Source organism: Ornithorhynchus anatinus, chromosome 20 (genome assembly GCF_004115215.2).
Source record: "Ornithorhynchus anatinus isolate Pmale09 chromosome 20, mOrnAna1.pri.v4, whole genome shotgun sequence".
In the NCBI taxonomy this organism is placed as follows: domain Eukaryota; kingdom Metazoa; phylum Chordata; class Mammalia; order Monotremata; family Ornithorhynchidae; genus Ornithorhynchus; species Ornithorhynchus anatinus.
This window is the reverse complement of record NC_041747.1, coordinates 24,831,871-24,854,417: the sequence shown is the minus strand read 5'-3', so window position 1 is coordinate 24,854,417 and position 22,547 is coordinate 24,831,871. Positions and strand designations below refer to the sequence as shown.

The 22,547-nt window shown below is 50.2% G+C and overlaps 1 protein-coding gene across 6 annotated transcripts in view; it reads left to right on the top strand.

Annotated features, from left to right (window-relative positions):
• Positions 1-20,357, top strand: part of AMOTL1 (angiomotin like 1) — a 91,853-nt gene extending 71,496 nt beyond the window's left edge. For 5 of the 6 annotated variants that reach the window (XM_029048054.2, XM_029048057.2, XM_029048056.2 and 2 more), the window contains 7 exons: positions 7,920-8,065; positions 8,412-8,561; positions 9,383-9,573; positions 12,562-12,687; positions 14,011-14,240; positions 15,656-15,937; positions 16,967-20,357. In XM_029048054.2, the coding sequence (XP_028903887.1) occupies positions 7,920-8,065; positions 8,412-8,561; positions 9,383-9,573; positions 12,562-12,687; positions 14,011-14,240; positions 15,656-15,937; positions 16,967-17,073 (1,232 nt within the window). In that variant the 3' untranslated portion in view covers positions 17,074-20,357. The remainder of the gene's footprint in view (positions 1-7,919; positions 8,066-8,411; positions 8,562-9,382; positions 9,574-12,561; positions 12,688-14,010; positions 14,241-15,655; positions 15,938-16,966) is intronic. The other variant, XM_029048055.2, reaches the window with a different exon arrangement.
• Positions 20,358-22,547: the final 2,190 nt, after the last annotated feature.

The window sequence follows — 22,547 nt, the reverse complement described above, 5'->3', positions numbered from 1 at the left end:
AAACCCAAGCCGTGCAGCTGACGATACGCTCATCGCACAGTGTGGGGCCTCCGTGAGGGGTCTGGCCTCCATCTTTTTTGGGGGAATATCAATCGAGGGGGAAATGGGATCCTCTAGTGAGCCCGGGATAGCTTTGCTGGTTGAGGGTGAAGCAGGGGAGTTTGGGAGGTGTAGGAGTGTAGGAGCCATTGTGTAAAAGTGTCATGTCATTGTGTGAGTGTGGAGCAAGAGTGTGGGAGTGCATGAATGAGTGAACATGTGCCTCGTGTGAGTGGGTGAACCTGTGAGTGTGACCATATGAGCATGTGAATGTAGCAACGATCAAGCCTCCCAGAAAAATCTTCTGTGAGGATGATGGTATTGGTATTTGTTCAGCGCTTACTGTGTGTCAAGCACTGTTCTAAGAACTGAGGTAAATACAAGCTTATCAGTTTAGACACAGTGCCTGTCCCACGTGGGGCTCTCAGTCTCAATCCCCATTTTACAGACGAGGTAACTGAGGCACAGAGAAGCTACCCCAGCGCTTAGTACAGTGTCTGGCACATAGTAAGCGCTTAACAAATGCCATAGGAAAAAAAAAGTGACTTGCCTAGGGTCCCACATCCGTCAAGAGGAAGAGTAGAGATCAGAATCAAGGTCCTCTGACTCCCAGACCCAGGATATTTCCATTTATGAAGTTCTGCGGCAGAGAATAGGGAAAGAAGTGTAAGCTGCTTGAGTAGCAGAAACAGCAGCTAGTCCCCACCTCGGGGCGAAGATCCGGCCCAGGCTCCATACAAAGAAAAAAGTGAATAAATCTGCCCCATAAGCCACAAGGAAGTTCCTGGAGCTCCCAGGAATTCCTCAGATAGAGGAAGAACACACCCCTATAGCTTTAAGGAATGAAAGGAGTTGGCTAGGGAAAGAAAAACAAGCTTTAAAATTCAACGGCAGTTTGGTCCCAACCCACTGAAAATAAGATCTTGTCTGCTCCAAATTCTCTCCCTCTGTAGCTGCAGAGGCTGTGGTTTGGTGGAATGTAAGAGAAAAAGGAGCTGATTGTGGGTGTGATTGTGGGCGCAAAACTTGCCCCTGACCCTGACCCCTCTGAAAATGCCAATCCAGCCCAGGATTGGCCAGTAGGGAATGGGCCCTGCACCAAACCCTGTCTGATGGAAGACACAAAATTAAAGCCCCGAAGCAGGCCACAGCGGTGAGAAGCTGCTGCTATTGACATCGTCTCTTCCGCAAATGAAGAAACCTTCCCGATATAAGGGTGGGCTTTTCTGAGACTGTACCTCGACATTGACTAGAAGCAGTGCTGGATTTTGTGGGATACTTCACCCCCTTCCACACCCATCTGCTCTCTCTCTTTTCCCACTGCCCCCCAACCTGCTCTCTTCATTCCTCCCAAGGTCCCCTTCTAATTGTATCTTGTTCTCACTCTGAATCAATCAATCAGTGGCATTTACTGAGCACTCACTGGGTGCAGAGCATTGTACTAAGCGCTTGGGAGAGCAAAATACAACAGAGTTGGCCGACACTTTCCCTGCCTACAGTGATTTACAATCTGCTCCAATCCTCTCATTCACACTGTTCCCCCTTGGCTCAGAACTCCCTCCCCTCCTCCCCACAAAAAATCTGACAGACCCCACTCCTTTCCTTATTCACGCCCCTTGTGAAATCTTAACTCCTCCAACAGGCATTTCCTAATTCTCACCATCCCAAATTGTAAAAAAAACCATCAGCCTTATCTAGTACTTAAGTACTTAAGGCCTATTCGCCCTCGTGTTGAGATATGTATTTTTATTCAATTGGAAATTCAATTATTTATTTTGATTACTCTGTGAAAAGTTTTCTGTCAGCCTCTTCCCTTAGACTATAAAGTCCTCGTAGAAAGGGAATTTGTTACTTGCTGTCATTTTATACCACTCATTTGCTTAGTATAGTAAGTAGACTGTAGATTATAAGCTCCATGATTGATTGAATTTAATGAGTGCTCAGAAAATGCCACTACTACTTCAGGAATCATAGAGGACTTATTATTAGTAGTATTAAAATATTAATCAGAGATTAATATTGATGATGATAATAATGATAATATCGGTTGTTAAGCTCTTATTATATGCCAGGCAATGTCCCAAGTGCTGGGGCAGATACAAGATAATCAGGTCAGAAACAGTCGCTGTCCCTCATGGGGCTCATTGTCTAAATAGGAAGGAGAATAAGTATTGAATCTCCATTTTCAGAGAAGCTAATCTTCTAATCTAATCTGCTAATCTTCCATTAGCAGAGAAGCAGCGTGGCTCAGTGGAAAGAGCACGGGCTTTGGAGTCAGAGTTCATGGGTTCGAATCCCGGCTCGGCCACTTGTCTGCTGTGTGACTTTGGGCAAGTCACTTAACTTCTCTGTGCCTCAGTTCCCTCATCTGTAAAATGGGGATTAAGACTGTGAGCCCCACGTGGGACAACCTGATTCCCCTGTGTCTACCCCAGCGCTTAGAACAGTGCTCGGCACATAGTAAGCGCTTAACAAATACCAACATTTTACAGAGGAGGCAACTGAGGCACAGAGAAGGAAGTGACTTGGCCAAAGTCACCTAGCAGACAAGTGGTAGGACCGAGAATAGAACCCAGGTACTCTGACTACCAGGCTTGGGCTCTTTCCACTAGACCACATGCTTTAATAATAATAACAGTAATAATGATGGCATTTGTTAAGCGCTTACTCTATGCCAAGCACTGTGCTTTCCAACCTCACCCTCAGTTCAGTCTCACTGTGTGATCGGTTTATGTTTGGTTATGGATAGTTGGCTATGGCTGGTTATTTTTGGTTTGACTTTGGAAGGAGTTACTACCTTCTGCTTGAAAATGCTGTACTTCTGTTATAATAAGGGTTTAATATCTAATTTCTAATTCCACAGTTGTCACAGCCTAAAAAAAAAACCAACTAACTCATAGCAGGAGTGCCTGCTGACAAGATAGACTGAAAAACGCAACTGGGTTGGAAATATATTACGGGAGAAGAGGTGTTTGAATACATAGATGTTGCATTTTCCATACTTAAACACTGCACCCGAACTCACACACATGCAGAAATCCTGAGGTTTGAAATACATGGACACGACCGTGTCTATAATCCCTATGAAGTGAAAACGGGGAAAAGGTCTGTGAGAATGAGTGTCCTTTTCGGTGGTTTTGAAATGAAATGTTTTCAGTTTCCGGGATGAAATGAGATTTTTAATTTCTGGCACAGGCGTGACTGCCTCGCAACCTGAAAATAACCCGACCAATAAATATATAAAAATCATAGACACCAGACCATGCTGCATTTTTTTTTGCAGTTTCCTTTGGTTCCCTCACTAAAGGTTTTGTGATCGATACTTAGCTTACATCCAAGTCAGTGATGCGTGACCCAGAAGTCAGCCTCCCCAGCATTTTCGGTTCCGACAGGATCAGGAAACAGAGTAAGGGGATGTTTTCAATACCAGTCACTTTTCTAATTCCAACCGCCTCTAGAGCCAACATACAATTGGCAAAGCCACAGAAGAACCGATCGCCAGGGCAGGCCAGCTCGTGAACAAATATAGCCCTCTGAAATGGTAGCTCATCGAATGACATGTATGTTTAGATGGCCTAGGTTGGTCCGGGCAAGGAATGCTAAAGTTGCCGATGCAATGTGAAACTTTTTGGAGCATGCTGAACATATGACCTGGGTTTGAGCTATTTATGGCCTCTGAGGGCTCTCAGGGGTGATGGGATGCTCTCTTGAAGTGGAAAAAGTGGGGTATTTTAAACATGAGCAGCAGTGTGGCCTAGTGAAGAGAGCATGGGCCTGGGAATCAGCAAGACCTGGGTTGTAATCCCAGCTCTGCCTATGGCTTGTTGTGTGACCCGGGGCAATCTCTTAACTTCTTTGTGACTCAGTTTCTTCCACCATAAAATGGGAATACCTGGCCTCCTACTTAGACCATAAGCCCCATGTGGAAAAGGGACCGTAACCAACCTAATTAAATTGTATCTACCCCAACACTTAGAATGGTATTTAAGACATAGTAAGCGCTTAAACAAATACCATAAGAAAAAATAACGAATTGAAATGAAAGGTAGAGCATTTCAATTCCCCAAAAACCTTATGTCCAAAGCATTTGTGCTTCTATTAGTCCACTCAATTCTGCCTTACCATGTGTTTTCGGTCTGCATTTTGGCTAGATAGTCTCAAGGGAATTAGATTGTGAGTTCCTTGTGTGCAGGACTGTGGACAGAGAGAAAGAGAGAGAGAGAGGGAGAGCAGCATGACCTAGTGGATAGAGCACGGGCCTGGGAGTCAGAAGGATGGAGTTTCTAATCCCACTTGCCTCTTATGTGACCCTGGGCAAGTCCCTGGGCAAGTCACTTAATTTCTCCATGCCTCAGTTACCTCATCTATATGGGGATTAAGACTGTGAGCCCCACGTGGGAGCTGGAGTGCGTCCAACCTGATTAGCTTGTTTCGACCCCAGCGGTTAATACAATGCCGGGCACAGTGCTTAACAAATACCATAAAAGAGAGAGATAGAGAGAGAGGAGAGAAAGTCAGTCAATCGTATTTGTGGTGCACTTACTGTGTGCAGAGCACTGTACGAAGTGCTTGGGCAAAAGAGAGAGACTTGTGTTACATAGTTAACATCTCGTTGCAAATGCCATACATATAAAATTTCTTGCCAAAGTGGGAAGCAGAAGTCTGGAGTACCTGTGGCTATGTTTTGCTAAGGAACCCCTTTTTCCGGACACAGTCCATTCCAGGGAAAAGCTCCACGTAATTTCTCCCGCTGAAGAAGAGAGCCGGGGACCGCGCGTGTGACTTTCCCACCTCCGGAAGGGCAGGACTGTTTCAAAAATTGAAGCTTTCCTAGGAAGAGAGAATAATTCACGTGGGTCTCCGACTCAACTTGGCAGCCAGCAGCAGCATGGAATTGATTTTCCTTTTTGGAAAGGGGAACCTCTGAACCTGCACTTAGCCTCCAGTTCAGGGCAGGGGAGTTTGAGTGAATCCCTTGGATTGTCTGCCCTGACTTGTGCCTCTTCATACTGACTGCATTGAAACAACAGCTATTTCTCCAAGGGCTTCATGGTGTTCTCGTTGTCTAAGCTCCTCTTCATTTCCCTTCTTAAAGAAGTCTTAAAATACAGTTCCTCTCAGCCATTTTAGGCTTTCCTTTGGAGCATCCCTTTTGTTTGCTAAAAGACCTATTTAACCGCCCACTCACAGCCAGTGGGGTTAGAGGCCTAGAGTCACTGTGGTAACCCTCACTGTGGGATGGGTAATATACAAGGCAAGGGGACCTCAGTTGCCTGGGATAAATAATAATCTCTTACCTGGACAACATTATTATTATTGTCATCGTTATGATTATCATTATTAGTATTAGGCTGCTCCCTGAGCCATTCAGAAAATCTACAGGGGAACTGAAGAGTAAGGTCAAAAAGTGAGGTATCCATGAGGCATGTGAAGTAGCATGGTCTAGTGGAAGAGCACAGGAGTGGGTGGGCCTGGGTTCCAATCCCAGCCCTGCCCCTTGTCTGCTGTGTGACCTTGGGCAATCCACTTCACTTCTCTGGGCCTCAGTTCTCCTTCTTAGACTGTGAGTCCTATGCGGGACAGGGACTGTGTCCAACCTAATTCATTTGTGCCTATCCCAGCACTTAGAAGAGTACTTGACACACAGTGAGCACTTAACAAATACCACTAAAATAAGAATCCAAATAAGCCATTTCCCCCTTCCGAAGCCATGCCCAGCCCTTGTATGTTCGCAATGGATTCGTGCCGGAGAGAAAAGCCAATTCACTGTATCGGAAGCAGATGTGAAAGGACAGCACTGTTTGCCAGAGTGGTGTTTTTAAAGCCATAGTTCACCGAGCTCAGTTCCAGCTCACGAAAGCTTAAATCCACGAAGCGACGGCCCCAGAGGCCTGTCGGGCCCTCAGACACCGGCAGCCGCAACTGCAGTTCTCTGCAGTTCTTTGGGTCACGTTTGCCCCCTCGCTTTGACTGTTTCCTGCTCTGCCCATCTTACACTGGCTCCGTGGTTGGGGTGGACATCCTCAGTGTCGGGACTCAGACTCTCCATCGAGGAGATGGGCGGCGGCACCCCCGAGACCCGAGGCAACGTCAAGCCGAGGTAACGTTAGTGACCAGTGGGGAGCCACCAGGGGCCAGGCTCCTCCGGCTTCCCGGCCCAGGTCATGCCAGCAAAGCCTCTGTGTGACCAGCGAGATGTGGGGGCAGAGTGGATGGGGACCTTTTTTTAAAAAATATAAAGAAAATTTAAAATGGCATTTTTAGGTCCTTACTGTGTGCCAGGCACTGCACTGAGCGCTGGGGTAGATATAAGTTAATCAGGTGGACACAGTCCACGTGCCTCGTGGTGTTCATTGTCCTAATCCGCATTTTACAGATGAGGGAACTGAGACACAGAGAGGTGAAGTGACTTGCCCAAGATCACACAGCAGAGAAAGTGGCAGAGCTGGGATTTAAAACCCTTGTCCTTCTGACTGCCAGGTGTGGGGAGAGGTACTACAATCTCATTTCCTCTAGGCTCCCTGTGGGCAGGTAACAGATCACTTGGTTATTAAGTACTTCCCAACGCCTAGGACAGTGCATCGCACCAAGAGGGCCTGAGTCACAGGGCCTGGCTTCTCATTCTGGCTCCCTCACTGGCCTACTGAGGGACCTTAGGCAAGACACTTAACTTCTCCGAACTTGAGTTTCCTCGCCTGTAAAGTAGGGAAAAGATACCTTTTCCTCCCTCCCAGTTAATGAGCCTTGTGTGACATAAGGATTGTGTCGTATCGAGGAGCAGCGTGGCTCAATGGAAAGAGCATGGGCTTAGGAGTCAGAGGTCATGGGTTCTAATCTCTGCTCCACCACCTGTCAGCTGTGTGACTTTGGGCAAGTCACTTGACTTCTCAGTGCCTCAGTTACCTCATCTGTAAAATGGGGATGAAGACTGTGAGCCTTACGTGGGACAACCTGATTACCCTGTATGTACCCCAGCGCTTAGAACAGTGCTCGGCACATAGTAAGCGCTTAACAAATACCAACATTATTATTATTAATTATCTAATTGTCTTGTCTTTAACCTTGTATTTAACACTGCGCTGGGCACACAGTAAGCACTTAGTAAGTACCCTAATAAATGACATTTCCACAATATATACTGAATATAAGCTATATGACAGTTTATAATATTATAAAAAGAGAGAGGCAGCATGGTCTAGTGGATAGAGCATGGGCCTGGGAGTCAGAAGTTCTAGAGGATCCTAATCCCAGCTCTGCCATTTATCAGCTGCATGACCCTGGGCAAGTCACTTCACTTTTTTCTGCCTCAGTTACCTCATCTGTAAAATGGTGATTAAGATTGTGAGTCCCGTGTGGGACATGGACTGTATCCAAACTAATGCGTCTACCCCGGTGCTTAGTACAGTGCCTGGCACATAGTAAGTGCTTAAAAAATACTGTTTAAAAAAAAATTATAAAAGAGGGCTTTGCCACTGTTTTTCAAAATGGGAAACTGCCTCAAGTTAGTTGACTTGCTCAAGATCACAAGGAAAATCAGTGAAGACAAAGTCAGGCTCTAACAACCCTCTCCCCATCTTTAAATGCATCCTCATAGCCTTCCCGTCCCTGGTGAATGGGAATCGGAGAGTCTGCAAAACCTAGACCTGATCCTAGGTTTGCCAGCAGCTGCCAAATCTCCTTGCCACCCAGCAGCACGTTTAAGACTAATAAATCAATCAATCGATCAGTGGTATTTATCAAGCACTTACTGTGTGTAGAGTCTGGTGAAGACCCAAGAGAGCAGTGCTGGCCTGCTGCTGCCCTGCAGAATCTTGGTTTCTGAACATGGGGGCGGTCCGGCCCCGAGCTGAGTGTCTACCATGTTCTCGTCTTCCTTCCAGACAAGGAGCACTTGAAGGAGAAGGAGAAACTGGAAATGGAGCTAGCGGCCGTGCGCACGTCCAACGAGGAACAGCGGCGGCACATCGAGATCCTGGACCAGGCCCTGAACAACGCCCAGGCCAAGGTCATCAAATTGGAAGAAGAGGTGAGCTCGGGGTCCTGGTCAGGCCGACGTTCATTCTCCAACCTCGCCTCAGCCTTGATCTGCGCCTGAGAGAGAGGTGTGGGCGGGGGAAGGGATGGGGAAGTCTCCCAGCATTAAATATACTCTAGCTCCCATAGTAAGCATTGAGGAAAGTCTGACGGAAGCTCGAGACTTGCCCCCTGCCCTCAAGGAGCTTCTCCTCATAGGTCAGATGGTCCAGTACGTAGGCAGAAATCGGTCCCCCCACCCCGTGGCCATCGGGTTCAAGGCCTGTTTGGAAGGGAAAGGTCCCCTCGCCTCTCCCCTCGTCCTGACGTCCGTACGACCGGTCTTGCCGCCCGCTCAGTTACGGAAGAAGCAGGCGTACGTGGAGAAGGTGGAGAAGCTGCAGCAGGCCCTGACCCAGCTCCAGGCCGCGTGTGAGAAGCGGGAGCAGATGGAGCGCCGGCTACGGACACGCTTGGAGAGGGAGTTGGACGCGCTGAGGATGCAGCAGGTAAGCTAGGCGGGCAGGGGCTGGGAGGTCCATGGGCCTCGCTCCCAGTGGCGGAGGCCCAGCCCCTTCTCCGTCGGGTCGCCAGAGGGTCTGCTGAAGCGGTGAGCGCCCCTGGGCCACGGCCCATCTCAGCCCGTCTCTGTCGAGCACCTGTCGGCTCCCTGAGGTGCTGGGAGAGTCCCCCTCCTGTTGGCCTATTTGTTAAGAGCTTACGATGTGTCAAACGCTTTTCTAAGCACGGGGGTGGTGCCAGTTGATTAGGGTGGACACAGTGCCTCTCCCACATGGCTTAGTGGGAAGAGTTTGGGCTTGGGAGACCGTGAGTTCTGATCCCTGCTCCGCCACTTGTCAGCTGTGTGACTTTGGGCAAGTCACTTCACTTCTCTGGAAAATGGGGATTAAGACTGTGAGCCCATGTGGGACAACTTGATTACCTTGTATCTACCCTAGTGTTTAGAATAGTGCTTGGCACATAGTAAGTGCTTAACAAATACCATCATTATTATTATAACAATGATGATGATACTGATGATGATTTTGAGGCTCTGCCAGGGCAGAAATGATAATAATGATAATGATGAGGAGGAGGAGGAGGCTCTGTCAGGACAGAAATGATAATAATGGTAATAATGATGAGAATGATGGCGATGAAGATGTTGAGGCACTATCAGGCCAGAAAAGATAATAACGAGAATGAGGATGCTGCCGATAATGAGTCTCTTGGGACAGAAATGATAATGAGAATGATGATGGTGACGATGATGACGATGACCAAGGTCCCTGTCGTCCCCGATCCAGACTCTCGTTTCCCTTTCCTCCAGAGGCAAGGAAACTGCCAGCCCCCGAGCCTGCCTGAGCACAACGCCCCGGCCCTGATGGAGCTCGTGCGGGAGAAGGAAGAGCGAATCCTGGCCCTGGAGGCCGACATGACCAAGTGGGAACAGAAGTATCTGGAGGAGAGCACCATCCGGCACTTTGCCATGAATGCTGCGGCCACCGCCGCCGCTGAGAGGTGAGACTCCCGTCCCCTCCCGTCCCCCCAATTCCTCACCCTGGCCGTGGGCAGGAGGACACGGGTGGGAAGCCGAGATGCCAAGAAGTTAAGTGACTCTCCCGAGGTCACGCTGCTTTTTTTAGCAATGTCACCATCCAGCTGACCACAGCCCCGATGGTGTCCCCCTGGCTTTATTTAGAGATGACTGAGACCCAAGTTCGGGAGCGATGTTGTAGAAATCGATCCCGTAGGATCAATCCCTGACCAAGCTAGTCAATCAATCAATTGATCAATTGTATTTATTGAGCGCTTCCTATGTGCAGAGCGCTGTACTAAGTGCTTGGGAGAGTACAGTACAACAGAATTAGCCACCACGCTTCTTCACGAATCCCTAAAACACTTCTTCTCCATAATTTCCAAGTCCCTCGCCCAGAACGGCAAAGCGACAATCCCCTACAAGTGAGTTGGGAAACTGTCTCCTCCAGTGGTTTCTTCCCGTCTCTCCACCTAGCTACGTCCACTCCTCTCTTTGGAGGCCGAGGGTGGGGAGAGGGAGGAAATTTCAAAACGTTGCAGAAGGCAGCGAATGTTCCCCGGGGGATGTCAGTCAATTGATGGTATTTATCGAGCGCTTACCGTGGGCGGAGCACCGTACTAAGCATCAAAAGAAGCGGGCCTTACAGAAATAGAGTGGGTAGACTTGATCCCCGCCATGGAGGATCTTACAATCTAGTGGTCCTGGGTGCTTAATGTTCAGATTTCCCCCCTCTGGCCTCTGATTTCTGCATTTGCCATTGCAAGCACACAAGGTGGGGACTCCAGCTGGCCCCGCAAATCATAGATGGTTCCTACACTTATCCATCCATCAATCTATCAGTGGTATTTATCAAGCACTTATGTGCAGTAAACAGCACTAAGCACTTGGGAGAGTACAACAGATTAGCGGACACATTCTCCGCCCATGACGAATTTACAGACTAGAAGGGGGTGACCAATATTAATATTAATAAATTGTCTCTAATAATTTATCATTTATAATGATAATCATTATAGGGTTTGTGCATAGCATTTATGCACAATCAGTGCAACGTTGGGAATGCACCAAAATTTAGAGTCCAGAAATAGAAGCCGCTTTGCCAGATACACTTGGGATGGAAATTGAGGTTGGTTAAACCTGTCCTAAACCTTCTCCAATAGGAATTAGGTCTAGGAATACAAAAGTGGAAAGCAGAAAGGACAAAACCATACAACTTCAGCACTCCTGTGGAAATCGAATGACTCTCTCTAGGACTTTTAACAAACACAAAATGGAAAGCGCTTTTAACGGGGATTGTGTGGGTTTTTAAGGGAGGGTGAATTATTGATAAAATTCTTAGCGATGAGATAGAAGCTGTTAAATAGCGAAAGCAGGCTCACACCATCTAGGGACAACTCTCCATTAGACCCTGTGGCAATTTTTGGAATCTGAAGTCGCTAAAAGATTCGCCTGGAAAATGGCAGCCGCGCGTATCCACCCTGGCATCATTTTATAATTTCTCAGTGATGTGCTGCACAGATGTTCGGGAAAACAAAAGCCAAACTCTCCATTCAGGAAGGAATTTAGGAGTTTGAATAGACATTCTGGCATACGCTGCGCATGGACATACACATTGTTCTTTTCCAAGAAATCACACTCGTTGTCATTTTCCGAGAAATCGATGTGTACTCCTCAGATGGGAACCGGAGCTGTGGGTTGCTGCAGGTACCTCTGTGCTCCAGGAATACAGCCGGGGTTGAGCTTATTGGAATCCTTATGTAACTCTAAGGATCACCTTCAAGCTGGAGGGAATCCCAAGCTATAACCCTGATCCCCGCTCTCAGCCCGTTCAACTTCAGATTGAAAGAAACTATCCACTCGAATTCGAGCTTGCGGAGACAGAAGAATCTGGCTCCACCGAAAACAAAAAATCAAAGGAATCCTGCTTGGCTACAGACTGGGTTGCTTGAGTCGGGTGGAGATGGGGAATGGGATAGAGCACTGTTCTAAGCACTGGGGTAGATACAAGGTAATCAGGTTGTTCCACATGGGGCTCCCAATCTTAATCCCCATTCTACAGATGAGGGAACTGAGGCACAGAGAAGTGAAGCGACTTGCCCAAGGTCACACTGCAGACAAGTGGCGGAGCTGGGATTAGAATCCATGACTTCTGACTCTCAGGCCCGGGGTCTTTTCACTAAGCCAAGAAAGGTCATCCCTGATAGTGAGGAGGGATGATGATAACGAAGGCAACTGTCACTGTTCCATACAACGCTCTGGGGCAACTCTTGGGGAGCGAGCACTGGGCTGGCCTCACCATCGGTCGGCCATGCCATTCACAGGAACCCAGTCTGTGGGGAGGGAGGAGGGGAAAGGGGGGACAGTGGCCCCCACGGCCTTGTGACTGGACTCCCGGCTTTATTCATCCCAGCTCTCTGGCCAGAATAAAGGATGTGCTGCCAGGCCCGCCAAGGTCTGCTAACTCTAGGGAGCCTGTCCCCTCCCAGTCCTCATCCTACCCAAAATCCCCAAACCTTCGCGCTCTGGACTAAAGTCAGCACCTTGGATCACTCTGTTGGCATTTTTTTGTGGCTTTACCGGGGGTAGAAGCAAGGAATCTGGGGTTTATATAAACGATTTTCTTCCTTTAGTAATTTGGGTTGTCAAAAGAAGACTCCTGTCAGTTTAGGAAGCAAGGAAGGGCAAACTAGACTGGTTTCAGTGGGATTTTTTTTTAATAGCTGGGGAATAAAAGATATCCTCCAAGGATTTCCCCCTCTTGGGAGCAGCCGGTGGGCAGCTCTGAGGAGAAGGCTGTTGGCGGAGAGAGCCGGGGAGGGTTAGGAGAAAACAGAGCACGGACCGCCCATCTGGTTTTTAATGTGAACGGCCATGGATCCGTTTCCTCTCACTACCGAGAAACAATGAGTCTCGTCTCTTGCCAAGTGACCCTGAGGGGTGTGGGCCTGTTGGGTGTCCTGTGTTGTCAGGGACACCACAATCATCAACCACTCGCACAACGGCAGCTACGGCGAGAGTCCCCTGGAGGTCTGCGTCTGGCAGGAAGAGGAGGAGGTCCTTCAGGCCCACCGGAGGTGCCAGGACATGGAGTACACGTAAGAGACAGCTGTTTGAGCCCGCCCGCAGGCTGGGACTGCTGTCGATCAATAATTTTTTTTTAATGGTATTTGTTAAGCATTTACTATATGCCAGGCACTGTTCTAAGGGGCAGATGCACGCTAATTAGGTTGGACGCAGTCCATTCCCCATGAGGGGCTCAGAGTCTTAATCCCCATTTTACAGATGAGGGAACTGAGGCCCAGAGAAGTGAAGTGCCTTGCCCAAGGTCACACGGCAGACAAGGGGCAGAGCTGGGATTAGAACCTAGGTCCTACTGATCCCCAGGCCCACACTCTAGCAAATAGGCCATGCTGCTGAGTGTCCTTACCTTCAAAGCCTCACTGAAAGCGCATCTTCCTCCCCAAAAGGCCTGCTCAAACTAAGCTCTTATATTTCCCCTACTCCCTCCCTCTTCTGCATCTCCTATTCACTTGGATCTGTACCCTTTAAGCACTCGATATTCCCCCCATAGTCACCTCCACAGCTTTTATGTACATATCTGGAAATGATTTTATTATCTGATTCCCTCTCTAGGTTATAAGCTCCTTGCGGGCAGGGAACGCGTCTACCAACTCCGTCGTATCGCACTCTCTCAAGAGCTCAGTAAATACCTCCGATGGATAGACCGATTACTAGGTGCAGGGCACTGTACTAAGCGAATGGCAGAGTACGGTAGAGTTGGTAGACTTGGTCCCAGACCTCAAGGAGGTTACCATCTAGTGGGGGAGAATTATTTTTGTGGTGGTATTTGTTAAGCACTTATTATGTATCAATAAGCTTTGGGGTAAAATAAATTACAGATAGGAAAGCAAAAGAATAAAAAAAAAAATGTACCTAGGTGCTCTGAGGGTGGAGGTGGGTGAGCGTGAAAATGCTTAGGGGATAGGGGCCCAGGATAACAACATTTGTTAAGCATGTATGGGCCAAGCACTGTGCTAAGCACTGAGGTAGATGCCCGACGATCAGATCAGACATGGTCCCCTGTCCCATGTGGGCTCCCAGGCCCAGGGAAGGGAGAAAGGATGTTGAATCCTCATTTTACAGTTGAAAAGCTGAGGCCCAGAGGAGTGAAGTGTCTCGCCCAAGGTCACAAAGCAGACAAGTGGCGGAGCCAGGATTAGAACCCAGGTCCTTCTGACTCCCAGGCCCGTGCTCTACCCACTAGACCTCGCTGCCTCTCGCAGTTCTGTTGATACAGCTCTTCCCTGGGGACAAAACTGATTGGCCCAACTAGTTCCCTACTGACCTTGGCATCGGTGCTCCGGCCCTCCATCTGGGCGAGGCCGGGAGCCCGTGACGATGGTTTTCATTTCTGGCAGGATAAAGAATCTCCACGCCAAGATCATCGAGAAGGACGCCATGATTAAGGTCCTGCAGCAGCGTTCCCGAAAGGATCCCGGAAAGACCGACGCCTCGAGCTTGCGTCCCGCTCGCTCGGTCCCCTCCATCGCCGCGGTCACGGGGACCCACTCTCGCCAGACGTCCCTCAGTGGCGGCCAGTTGGCGGAGGAGAAGAAGGAAGAGCGCACCTGCTGGCAAGGGAGTACAGGTGAGTCCTTGCCTGAGGGGGGCCCGGACCCCCATCCGACAAAGATGCTGGAAGGTTGGAGATGGGGGCCTTCACCAGCACACCAAACTCCTCCCGGGACCCTGGCCCGGCCGTTCCGGGACCCTCCCCTCGGATCAGTCCGGCCTTCTGGGACGATCATCCTCAGGAACCCGACCTGTGCCCTGGTGGGAGCTCAGGGCCTGATTGTCCTCTGGAGAGGATTCTGGGAAAGCCGACCCACTCGGGTCAAAGGGGCGGAGATTCTGGGAAGGTTCAGCGGTGCCAAGGGCAACGATCGAAGCCCGGGTCTCAGTTGGAAATCCCTCCGGTCGGGTCATCCTGGCAGCCTCCCTCCCTCAAAGGGAATGGACGTCCAGCAGGGCATGTGGACAACAGCTGTCTTCATCGAAGATGGCCCAGGCAGACGGGCTTCAAACCTTGGTGAAAATATGGAGAAAGGCAACCCCATCTGGTGGAAACTATCCCCATCTTGGAGGTCCTCTGGCACCGAGGGCACCGGTGTCCGCCTTTCCTGGGGAAGAGCGCCCTCCACCAACTGGAAGGCGGGAAGGAGGAGGGAGTTGAACTGTGGGTTCCAGTAAGCCCAGACCACCACGTGACCCTGCTTGCAGCTGCAGATCCCTGCAGTGACGCCCCTCCCCCGCCATCCCCAGCAGCACTGCCCTGCAAGATAGTTGCCCCTCCGTTTGTCCAAATTTCCTTGTCCCTCTCCCCCGACCATGGCCCTACTGGCTAGAATGCTACTGAGCAGCACAGAGGCTAGGAAACTGAAGCAGGGTCAGAGGGCACTGGTGCACCAGTAAAAGGCAGGTCACCAAATCCCAACTTTGATTTCCTGAGACAGTGGCCTGCTTGTCTCTCCTCTTGGCCAGAGCCACGGAAGGGGCGCTGACTCCTGGGGCCACGCACTGGCCTAAGCGGTCGTTAGCGTTCAGGAGAGCAGAGTTGGTAGACACGTTCCCTGCCCACGAGGAGCTTCTGGCCTTAGATGGTGGTTGTGGTCTCCGGTTCAGCCAGGAAGCAGCACGGCCCAAGGAAGAGAGCCCAAGCCTGGAAGTCAGAGGATCTGGGTTCTGATCCCGGCTCCGCCACTGACCTGCTGTGTAACCTTGGGCAAGCCACTCGACCTCTCCGGGCCTCGGTTTCCTCATCTGAAGAGTGGGGATTAAGTCCCCGTCTCCCTTTCAATTTGACCGTGAGCCCCATGAGAGACGGGGACCGTGTCTGACCTGCTTCTCTTGTGTCTACCCGTAGCGTTTAGTAACGTGCTCGGCACAAAGTAAGCACTTAACCAAAATCATAATAGCTGTTATTTTTATAATGGAAGGAAAACCCTCCCAAAGACCAAACAGTTTGACCGGCCTCTCTCTCTCTCTCTCCCCCTCTGCCCTTAGGTCTTCTTCTGGGGAAAGAGCACCCGGATCTCACGCCGGCTCCCTTGCTGCCGCCCCCGCCCCCCACATCCTCGGCCTCGCCCCCAGCTCCTTCCCCGGGCCTGGCAGGCTCCTCTCACTGTAAGACCGGCAGCAGAGACAGCAGCACGCAGACGGACAAGAGCTCCGAGCTCTTCTGGCCCAACACCGCTTCCTTCCCCGGCCGAGGGCGACTGAGCCACACGCCCTCAAACAGTCCGGTCCTGAATCACTCCGTGGCCAAAGGCCCTGGGGAAAAGACAGGTCAGTCCTTGACCTCCGTGGTCACCCGAAAGCTGTCTCTTCACCTTGGGAGGGAGGTGGGGGTGGGAGTGGAGAGAGGAGGAGCAGGGCAACGGAGGGAGTGAGACCCGTCCCAGGGGTAGAGAGGCGGATCTGGACGTCACCACAAAATGGCGGAAGGAGCATGGGAAAGAGGAAAGGCCGGAGCGGAGCAGTCAGAAAGAAACCCTGTGGCGTTTGCGGATCCAGGGAGGGCGAGGGGGGAGGGGAGAGGTCCCAAGCAGATGCTGAAGGGCCCGTTGAAAAGCAGGGCAGGAGAAGCAGAAAAGGACTAGATGGAGCAGAAGGTGCTGTAGACATTCATCACTCCGGAGCAAGGCTGAGTGAAGCAGAATCGTTCTTTTTTGCTTCTCTTTTCTATTTCCAAAGGTTATATGTTAAACATTTACTATGTTCCAGGCACTGTACGAAGCACTGGGGTAGATACAAGCTAATCTGGTTGTACACAGTCAATGTCTCACATGGGGCTCACAGTCTCAATCCCCATTTTACAGATGAGGGAACTGAGGCCCAGAGAAATGAGTGACTTGCCCAAGGCTACACAGCAGATAAGTGGCGGAACCAGGATTGGAATCCAGATCCTTCCGACGTCCAGGTCCATGCTCTTTCCACTGGACCAGGCTGCTTCTCTTGGAGCCTTGGGCTTTTCACAGGTTCATTGGATCCGGTATTTGGAGAACAGAATTGCCTGACAGAAAGAGGCAGATTGAAGCGCCGCCGAGCATTGTGGCCGGGGTGAGGGGTGGGGACGAGGCCTCCTATCCTTGGATTTACAGCTCTATGGGGTGAGCACTATTCAGGAGGAAACCTAAGGGGTTGTCGGGTGGGAAGGGAGGGAGCTAGCGGCGTCAGGAGAGGGAAAGGTCCCTTCTGGTCCAAAGCCTAAGAGGTGACCAACATTGACCCGCTGGTAGGTATCCCCGGCTGCTTCAGCCACGGGCCAGGTCTCCAACTCCCCGCTGTCCCCTGACATCTCTCCTGTTTCGGCAGAGAGCGCCGCCGGCCCCGGAAAGCTGCCCGACAACAAAGGCCGAGTCAGCAGCCTGCTCCCCAAGCCCCCGTTCCCCGACGGAGACGTGATGGAAGTCCTCATCTAGGAGCGGCGTCCCCTCCCCTCCGGGCGGCTTCCGTGGAACATGGAATCCCAGGAAGGCCTCTCGGGCGGAGAGGGCGGGGCGGGAAGAAAAGGATCGAGGTGGTCGGCGGGTGGAAGATGGCGCAGGATGGGGGCGGGTTTGGGGCGCTCCGGGCTGCCGGTGCCCAGATTGATTAGCAGGTGGATGGATAGGCGAGAAGGAATCCTAAGAGGAGGAGGGGACGGGAAGCCTACAGGGCGGGAAATGGAAGGGGAAGGAGTGCTTTCCCTGGATAGGGGATGCCGGGCGGAATGCGGGCTCAGAAACGGACGATCGGAGAAAGAAAACGGAATTTCCCACTGTACAGAAACGGTATCTCTTTCCGAGAGGCTTTTTAGCTCACAGCCATCCTCTGGCTAAGGGTTTGCCGAGGATGCAGAGAGGGGATTCGCTCTCTCCTGCTGTGCCGTGGTGATCTTTAGCCTATGGCCTTTGAGTTTGAGGAGACGAAAGCCGAAAGGCCCACGAGACCCGCGGATGGGCTTGGGTTTCCCTCGAGCCTCCAGCCCGGCTGCCCGCGAACCGTCGTGAGGTGGAGCCGTGCCCCCGAGCAGAGGGGTGCTTGGGAAGGAAGAAGTGTCGTGGCGTTGGAAGGGAGCATCTAGTCCAGTCCTCTGCCTCCAGGCAAGGCAACAACCACCCCAGGACTTCCATTCAACAGTCAGACCTGGCCCTGTTAGGGTCTGAGTTCCGGTTACTCTCAAAAACCTCAGTGGCCGCCAGATCTCTTCCCGCTTCACCTTTGCTTCTCCTCCTCGAAGAAGCAAAAAGAGACAGAGTCCCATTCTATCATGGAGGCTCCCTCCATGTGGTACACATTCTCAAGCGCTTAGTCCAGTGCTCGGCCTTCAGCAGGCGTTCGGTAAATGCTGTCGATTTTGAGAATTCTTAAAATGAGATTCCCAAGAGGACCTTTCCGAGACACTCCCTTCTCACAAGCGTACGAAGCAAGTCAGGAGGATAAAGTTCTAGGCTGATAGACCATCATCTCCACAAACAGGTATTTCCAAACCCAACTGAGACTTCCCCCTGGCCCTGCCCCAGAGTTCATTCTTTGCTGAAACTGAAAGAGGTTATTTTTTTCTGGTGGGTGTTCATTCTTCTGGGTAGATAGACTACAGGGGTCCCTTCCCTGCTGGTTAATAATGCCAGCGAGCTATAACAGCTTTGGGATGGTAAGCAGGCGGTCAGTCAACCAGGAAGTATTTATTGAATGGCCATGGGGGGCAGAGCACTAGAGGTTCGCTAGGGTAGCTTGCCAAACAGATCTGTTTCCCTGGTAAAATTTCAAGGACTAAGAACAAGCCGGCTCCCTCTGTGGCTGCAGTTGAGTCTTTGGATCCCAGAGACCCCGGCTGAGGGGGAGAAGAGTTTGCTGAATTTCTCAGCATGTGGGGCATAGACTACGTCCAACCCGAGTGACTTGTATCTATCCCGGCGCTTAGTACAGTGCCTGGCACATAGAAAGTGCTTAACAAATACCACTCAAAAATTAAACTAAAATACAAGCTCTCCTTTCTCATCTCCTCTCTGCATAGCAACCAGGTACGATGGCTTTTCATCCCAGACACACACTGATCTCAAGGCACTCGCTCGGGCTGAATCACAATCCCACGCAGGTCTCTTTGCAGCCTGGTTTTCCTCCTCAAACTCTTCCTCGGTTTCCCCAAGGAGACCCCCTTGAAACACCTTGGCAGGCCCTGGCCTTCTTACTGCTCTCCAGCCAATAAAAACAGGCAAGGAAGTGAAGGCAGCTGGCAGTAGAGTCATAGGAAGTCGCTAATGGAACACTGAGTTAAGATATTTATTCTCCCAGCGGTGAGCTGAGCCAAGCAAAGAGATACTTTTTCTAACCCGAGGACCTTGTTCAATCTATGCACTTATTTTGTCTGGGTATAAAGGATGCCAGCGTTCTATTATTTTGCACTTCTGTTCATCGGAGGAGTCATACGTATGTAGTAAGTGACAGCTCTTGAGTGTACGTTTCTAAGTATTAGCAGCTTTGCAATGCCAAATGGAATGTGGAAACCCACACCTTCTTTGAAAACACTAGGTGGCTTAGTCTATACCTGGTAAATGTCTGTTTCCATTTTTGAAACTGGTTAATTTAAATGTCGAAAGTGTACGCATTCAACATGCGGGCTGTCTGTGGTATATGCGACTCTAAACGGGCACCGCTTAAAGCATGTACATCCCGTGTGTGTGCTTGCGGGGAGATGGGAGGAGTATTTAATAAAGGCATCAGGAACCGGTCAGCTGGGAGAGTGAAGTGCAGGAAGGGGCCGTGTTTTGAAAGCATAATGGACAGATGGTTTTCTAAAAGTTCGTTGTTGTTTTTTTACAATAGTTGTATTGTGTTCTTTCAGAAAGAATGTTTAAATGATGTATATATGCATGTATATAGCTATAAATGCATATATATGTTAGCATATATATGCGTGCGCAAAAAGTCTGGCTGTGCATTCAAGGTTACGCCCGTAAATGATAGTTTTCCAGAAAATCCGTTAGACTGAGGTTGCACGTCGTTGCCGTTTTGTGCCATTGAGGTACTTCTTTATTCTTTAACTCTGCTTCTTAGGATGATGAAAATACAGCTCATCTATATGTAGGCATATAGATCTCAATCTATTTACATTTTCTTCAAGCATCGGTCCCTGCCGTTTTGCTCTCCCGAGTTGTGTTTACAAGTGACCCTTCCCAGGGTTTGTTGAGTCACAGTTATTTATTCTAGAATGACGTGTAGGCCAATTTAAGTCAGGTTGCCCAGTGGAAGGTTTAACTGAGGAAGAATGGGAAGTTTTCCTCAGGGGTCTCAGGCCAAACCGAGGTGTTTTCGGCTTGGAACGGGCCACGGACCTTTCTGCACAATGAGGCACTTGCAGAATCTGTGTGAAGTTATTTCTACTGGGGGTTCGACCGCGCCCCAACCTCAACAGATAAGTGTTAACTGCGTTGCTACTGTTATTCCTGCCTGCTAGCTATGTGTGTGTTGTCAGGTGCCGTGAGCTTGTGCTGTGTAATTCATTCCAGGTGACACCAGTGGTGACTGGTTGTAAATTAGTGGCATCTCCCTATTGCTGGTTTGTATAGACTGGACGGTGTACAGCCAGGTGGAGAGGTGTACGTACAGGGGACGACAAAGTATGTGGGCAAATATTGATATTGTCAGATGGCCAAAGATTTTCCTATTCTTTGCTGCTTAAACTTGTGCCTTAATAGTGTACATAATAAATGCATTAAATGGCTTTTGGGGGAGGCTGTCTTTTCTCTCCGCAATGGCACTTGAATGGATTTTGAAGTTCAGAGACGGATCCGCTCGGTTTTAATATTCAGAGCATTCCACTCCTTTCCTTCCCGCCTCCCCAAGTGCCCCTGCTCGTAAATCCAGTCGCAGAGCGCCCAACCGACCGCAGGAAGAAAGGAAGTGAGTCACTCCTACAAAGAGGGTTTAACATCCTCCCCCACACTTCTCCGTCCAGACCCACAAAGCAAAATGACAAGGGTCTGAGGTTGTGGGCACAGGGGTGAGGGCAGGGGTGATTCGCTCTCATTTTTCCTCAGGAGGGAGGTGGGGGACCTCTTCAAATGACTCTTACCTCAGGGGCGAATGGTCGACAGAGCCAAGTCCCAAGCGCTTTCGGCAAGGGAACCTCTTGAAACCACCGAGGCCTGGAGAACGCCGGCGTCACAGATGTTTCGATGTCCGGATCAGTGGACCAGGTGGTCAGAAGGGCCTTTTCCACTCTCACTTCCCGGAGGCCCACGGAGCTGCTTCTGCCATGGAAATAAATGCCAGCCTTAAGCTTTGGGGAAACTGCCAAGCCTAAAGTGGGCTTCACCCCTCCAGCGAACTCTTGTTTGGTTTGGGGTTCCCCTTGTTCATGGAGGGGTGTGCCCGGCTTGTGATCCCTGAGCCTACGGAGATGGGGAACGGGTGCAGGAGGTCAGAGGTCACTAACCGGTGCCGGCACAGGGAGTGAGGAAGGAATTTAGAGAACGGGGAAGGAAGGAATGGAGAAGTCCAGTAGGTCACACCCTAAATACAGCAGATAGAAGAACGGGCCTGAAAACCAGAAGATTCTGGGTTCTAATCCCGGCTCCGCCACTTGTCTGCTGTGTGATCTTGGACAAGTCACTGACTTCTCTGGGCCTCAGTTCCCTCATCTGCAAATTGGGGATTCAATACTCATTCTCCCCGCTTCTTGGACTGTGAACCCCAAATGGGACCTGATCATCCTGTGTCTACCCCAGTGCTTGGCACGTGGTAAGCGCTTAACCAATACCACAATTATTATTATCACTATTAATAAGAATAATCCATGTCAAAGAAAATCCCCAGTTGACGGCATTCCTGCAATGCATTCTGGGGCAGGAGAGGACATGCGTTCAGTGCACTTGGAGAGATGACAGACAGGTAACCCTTGGAGAGAAAATCCCGAAAGGCAGGTGTTTGGTCAGTCATTCATTCATATTTACTGAGCGCTTACTGTGTGCAGAGCACTGGACTAAGCACTTGGGAGAGGACAGTACGCCACAGCACTTATAATAATAAAATAATAATAATAGCATTTGTTAATATATAATAATATTATGGTGTTGGTTGGGTCGAGTCTAGTGCCGTTATGAAGTTGGTTCATATTCCTGCAGGAGAAACTTACTGTTTGGAGGTCGAAAGCAGCCGGGACAAAGGCAGGTTCACTGTTTTTAAAATGAGAATCCCCCAAAAGCCCCTAATAATAATAGTAATGATAATGCTATCTGTTGAAGTGCTTACTATGTGCCAGACATTGTATAAAGTGCTGGGGTGACTACAAACGAATCAAGTTGGACACAGTCCCTTTCCCACGTGGGGCTCACAGTCTCAATCTCCATTTGACAGCTGAGGTAACAGGCACAGAGAAGTGAAGCGACTAGGCGAAGGTCACACAGCAGACAAGTGGCGAGTCAGAATCAGAACCCATAACTTTCTGATTCCCAGGTCCGGCCTCTCTCCACTACGCCTTGCCGCTGCTCTAGACTGGAAGCTCAGGGTCAGTAGGGAACACGCCTGCCAGCTTTGTCGGATTGGACTCTCCCAAGACTTTTGTACACTGCTCGACCCTCAGTAAACACTCGATAAAGACTATTGATTTCATTACAGACCCTCTCACAGACACACAACTGAGAACGGCACAGACAGGCCATGGCGAAGACCTCAACTACGGTGGTGTCGTGCAGGCGTATGGTGGGGAGGGCGGATGTGAAACTGGAAGCCATTTAGGGAATCAGACTTGCCAAGCACACAGCCTCCCCACCCCCCACCCCCAACTTTCCTGCACCACCCACGCTTCTGAAAATTCCCAAAATAACCCCGGAGGGCAATGTCACTGTGAGAGCCGGAAGAGCACAATGTGACTGGGTAGTTGGGAGCCCGCCTGCTGCCATCCTGCCCGGCT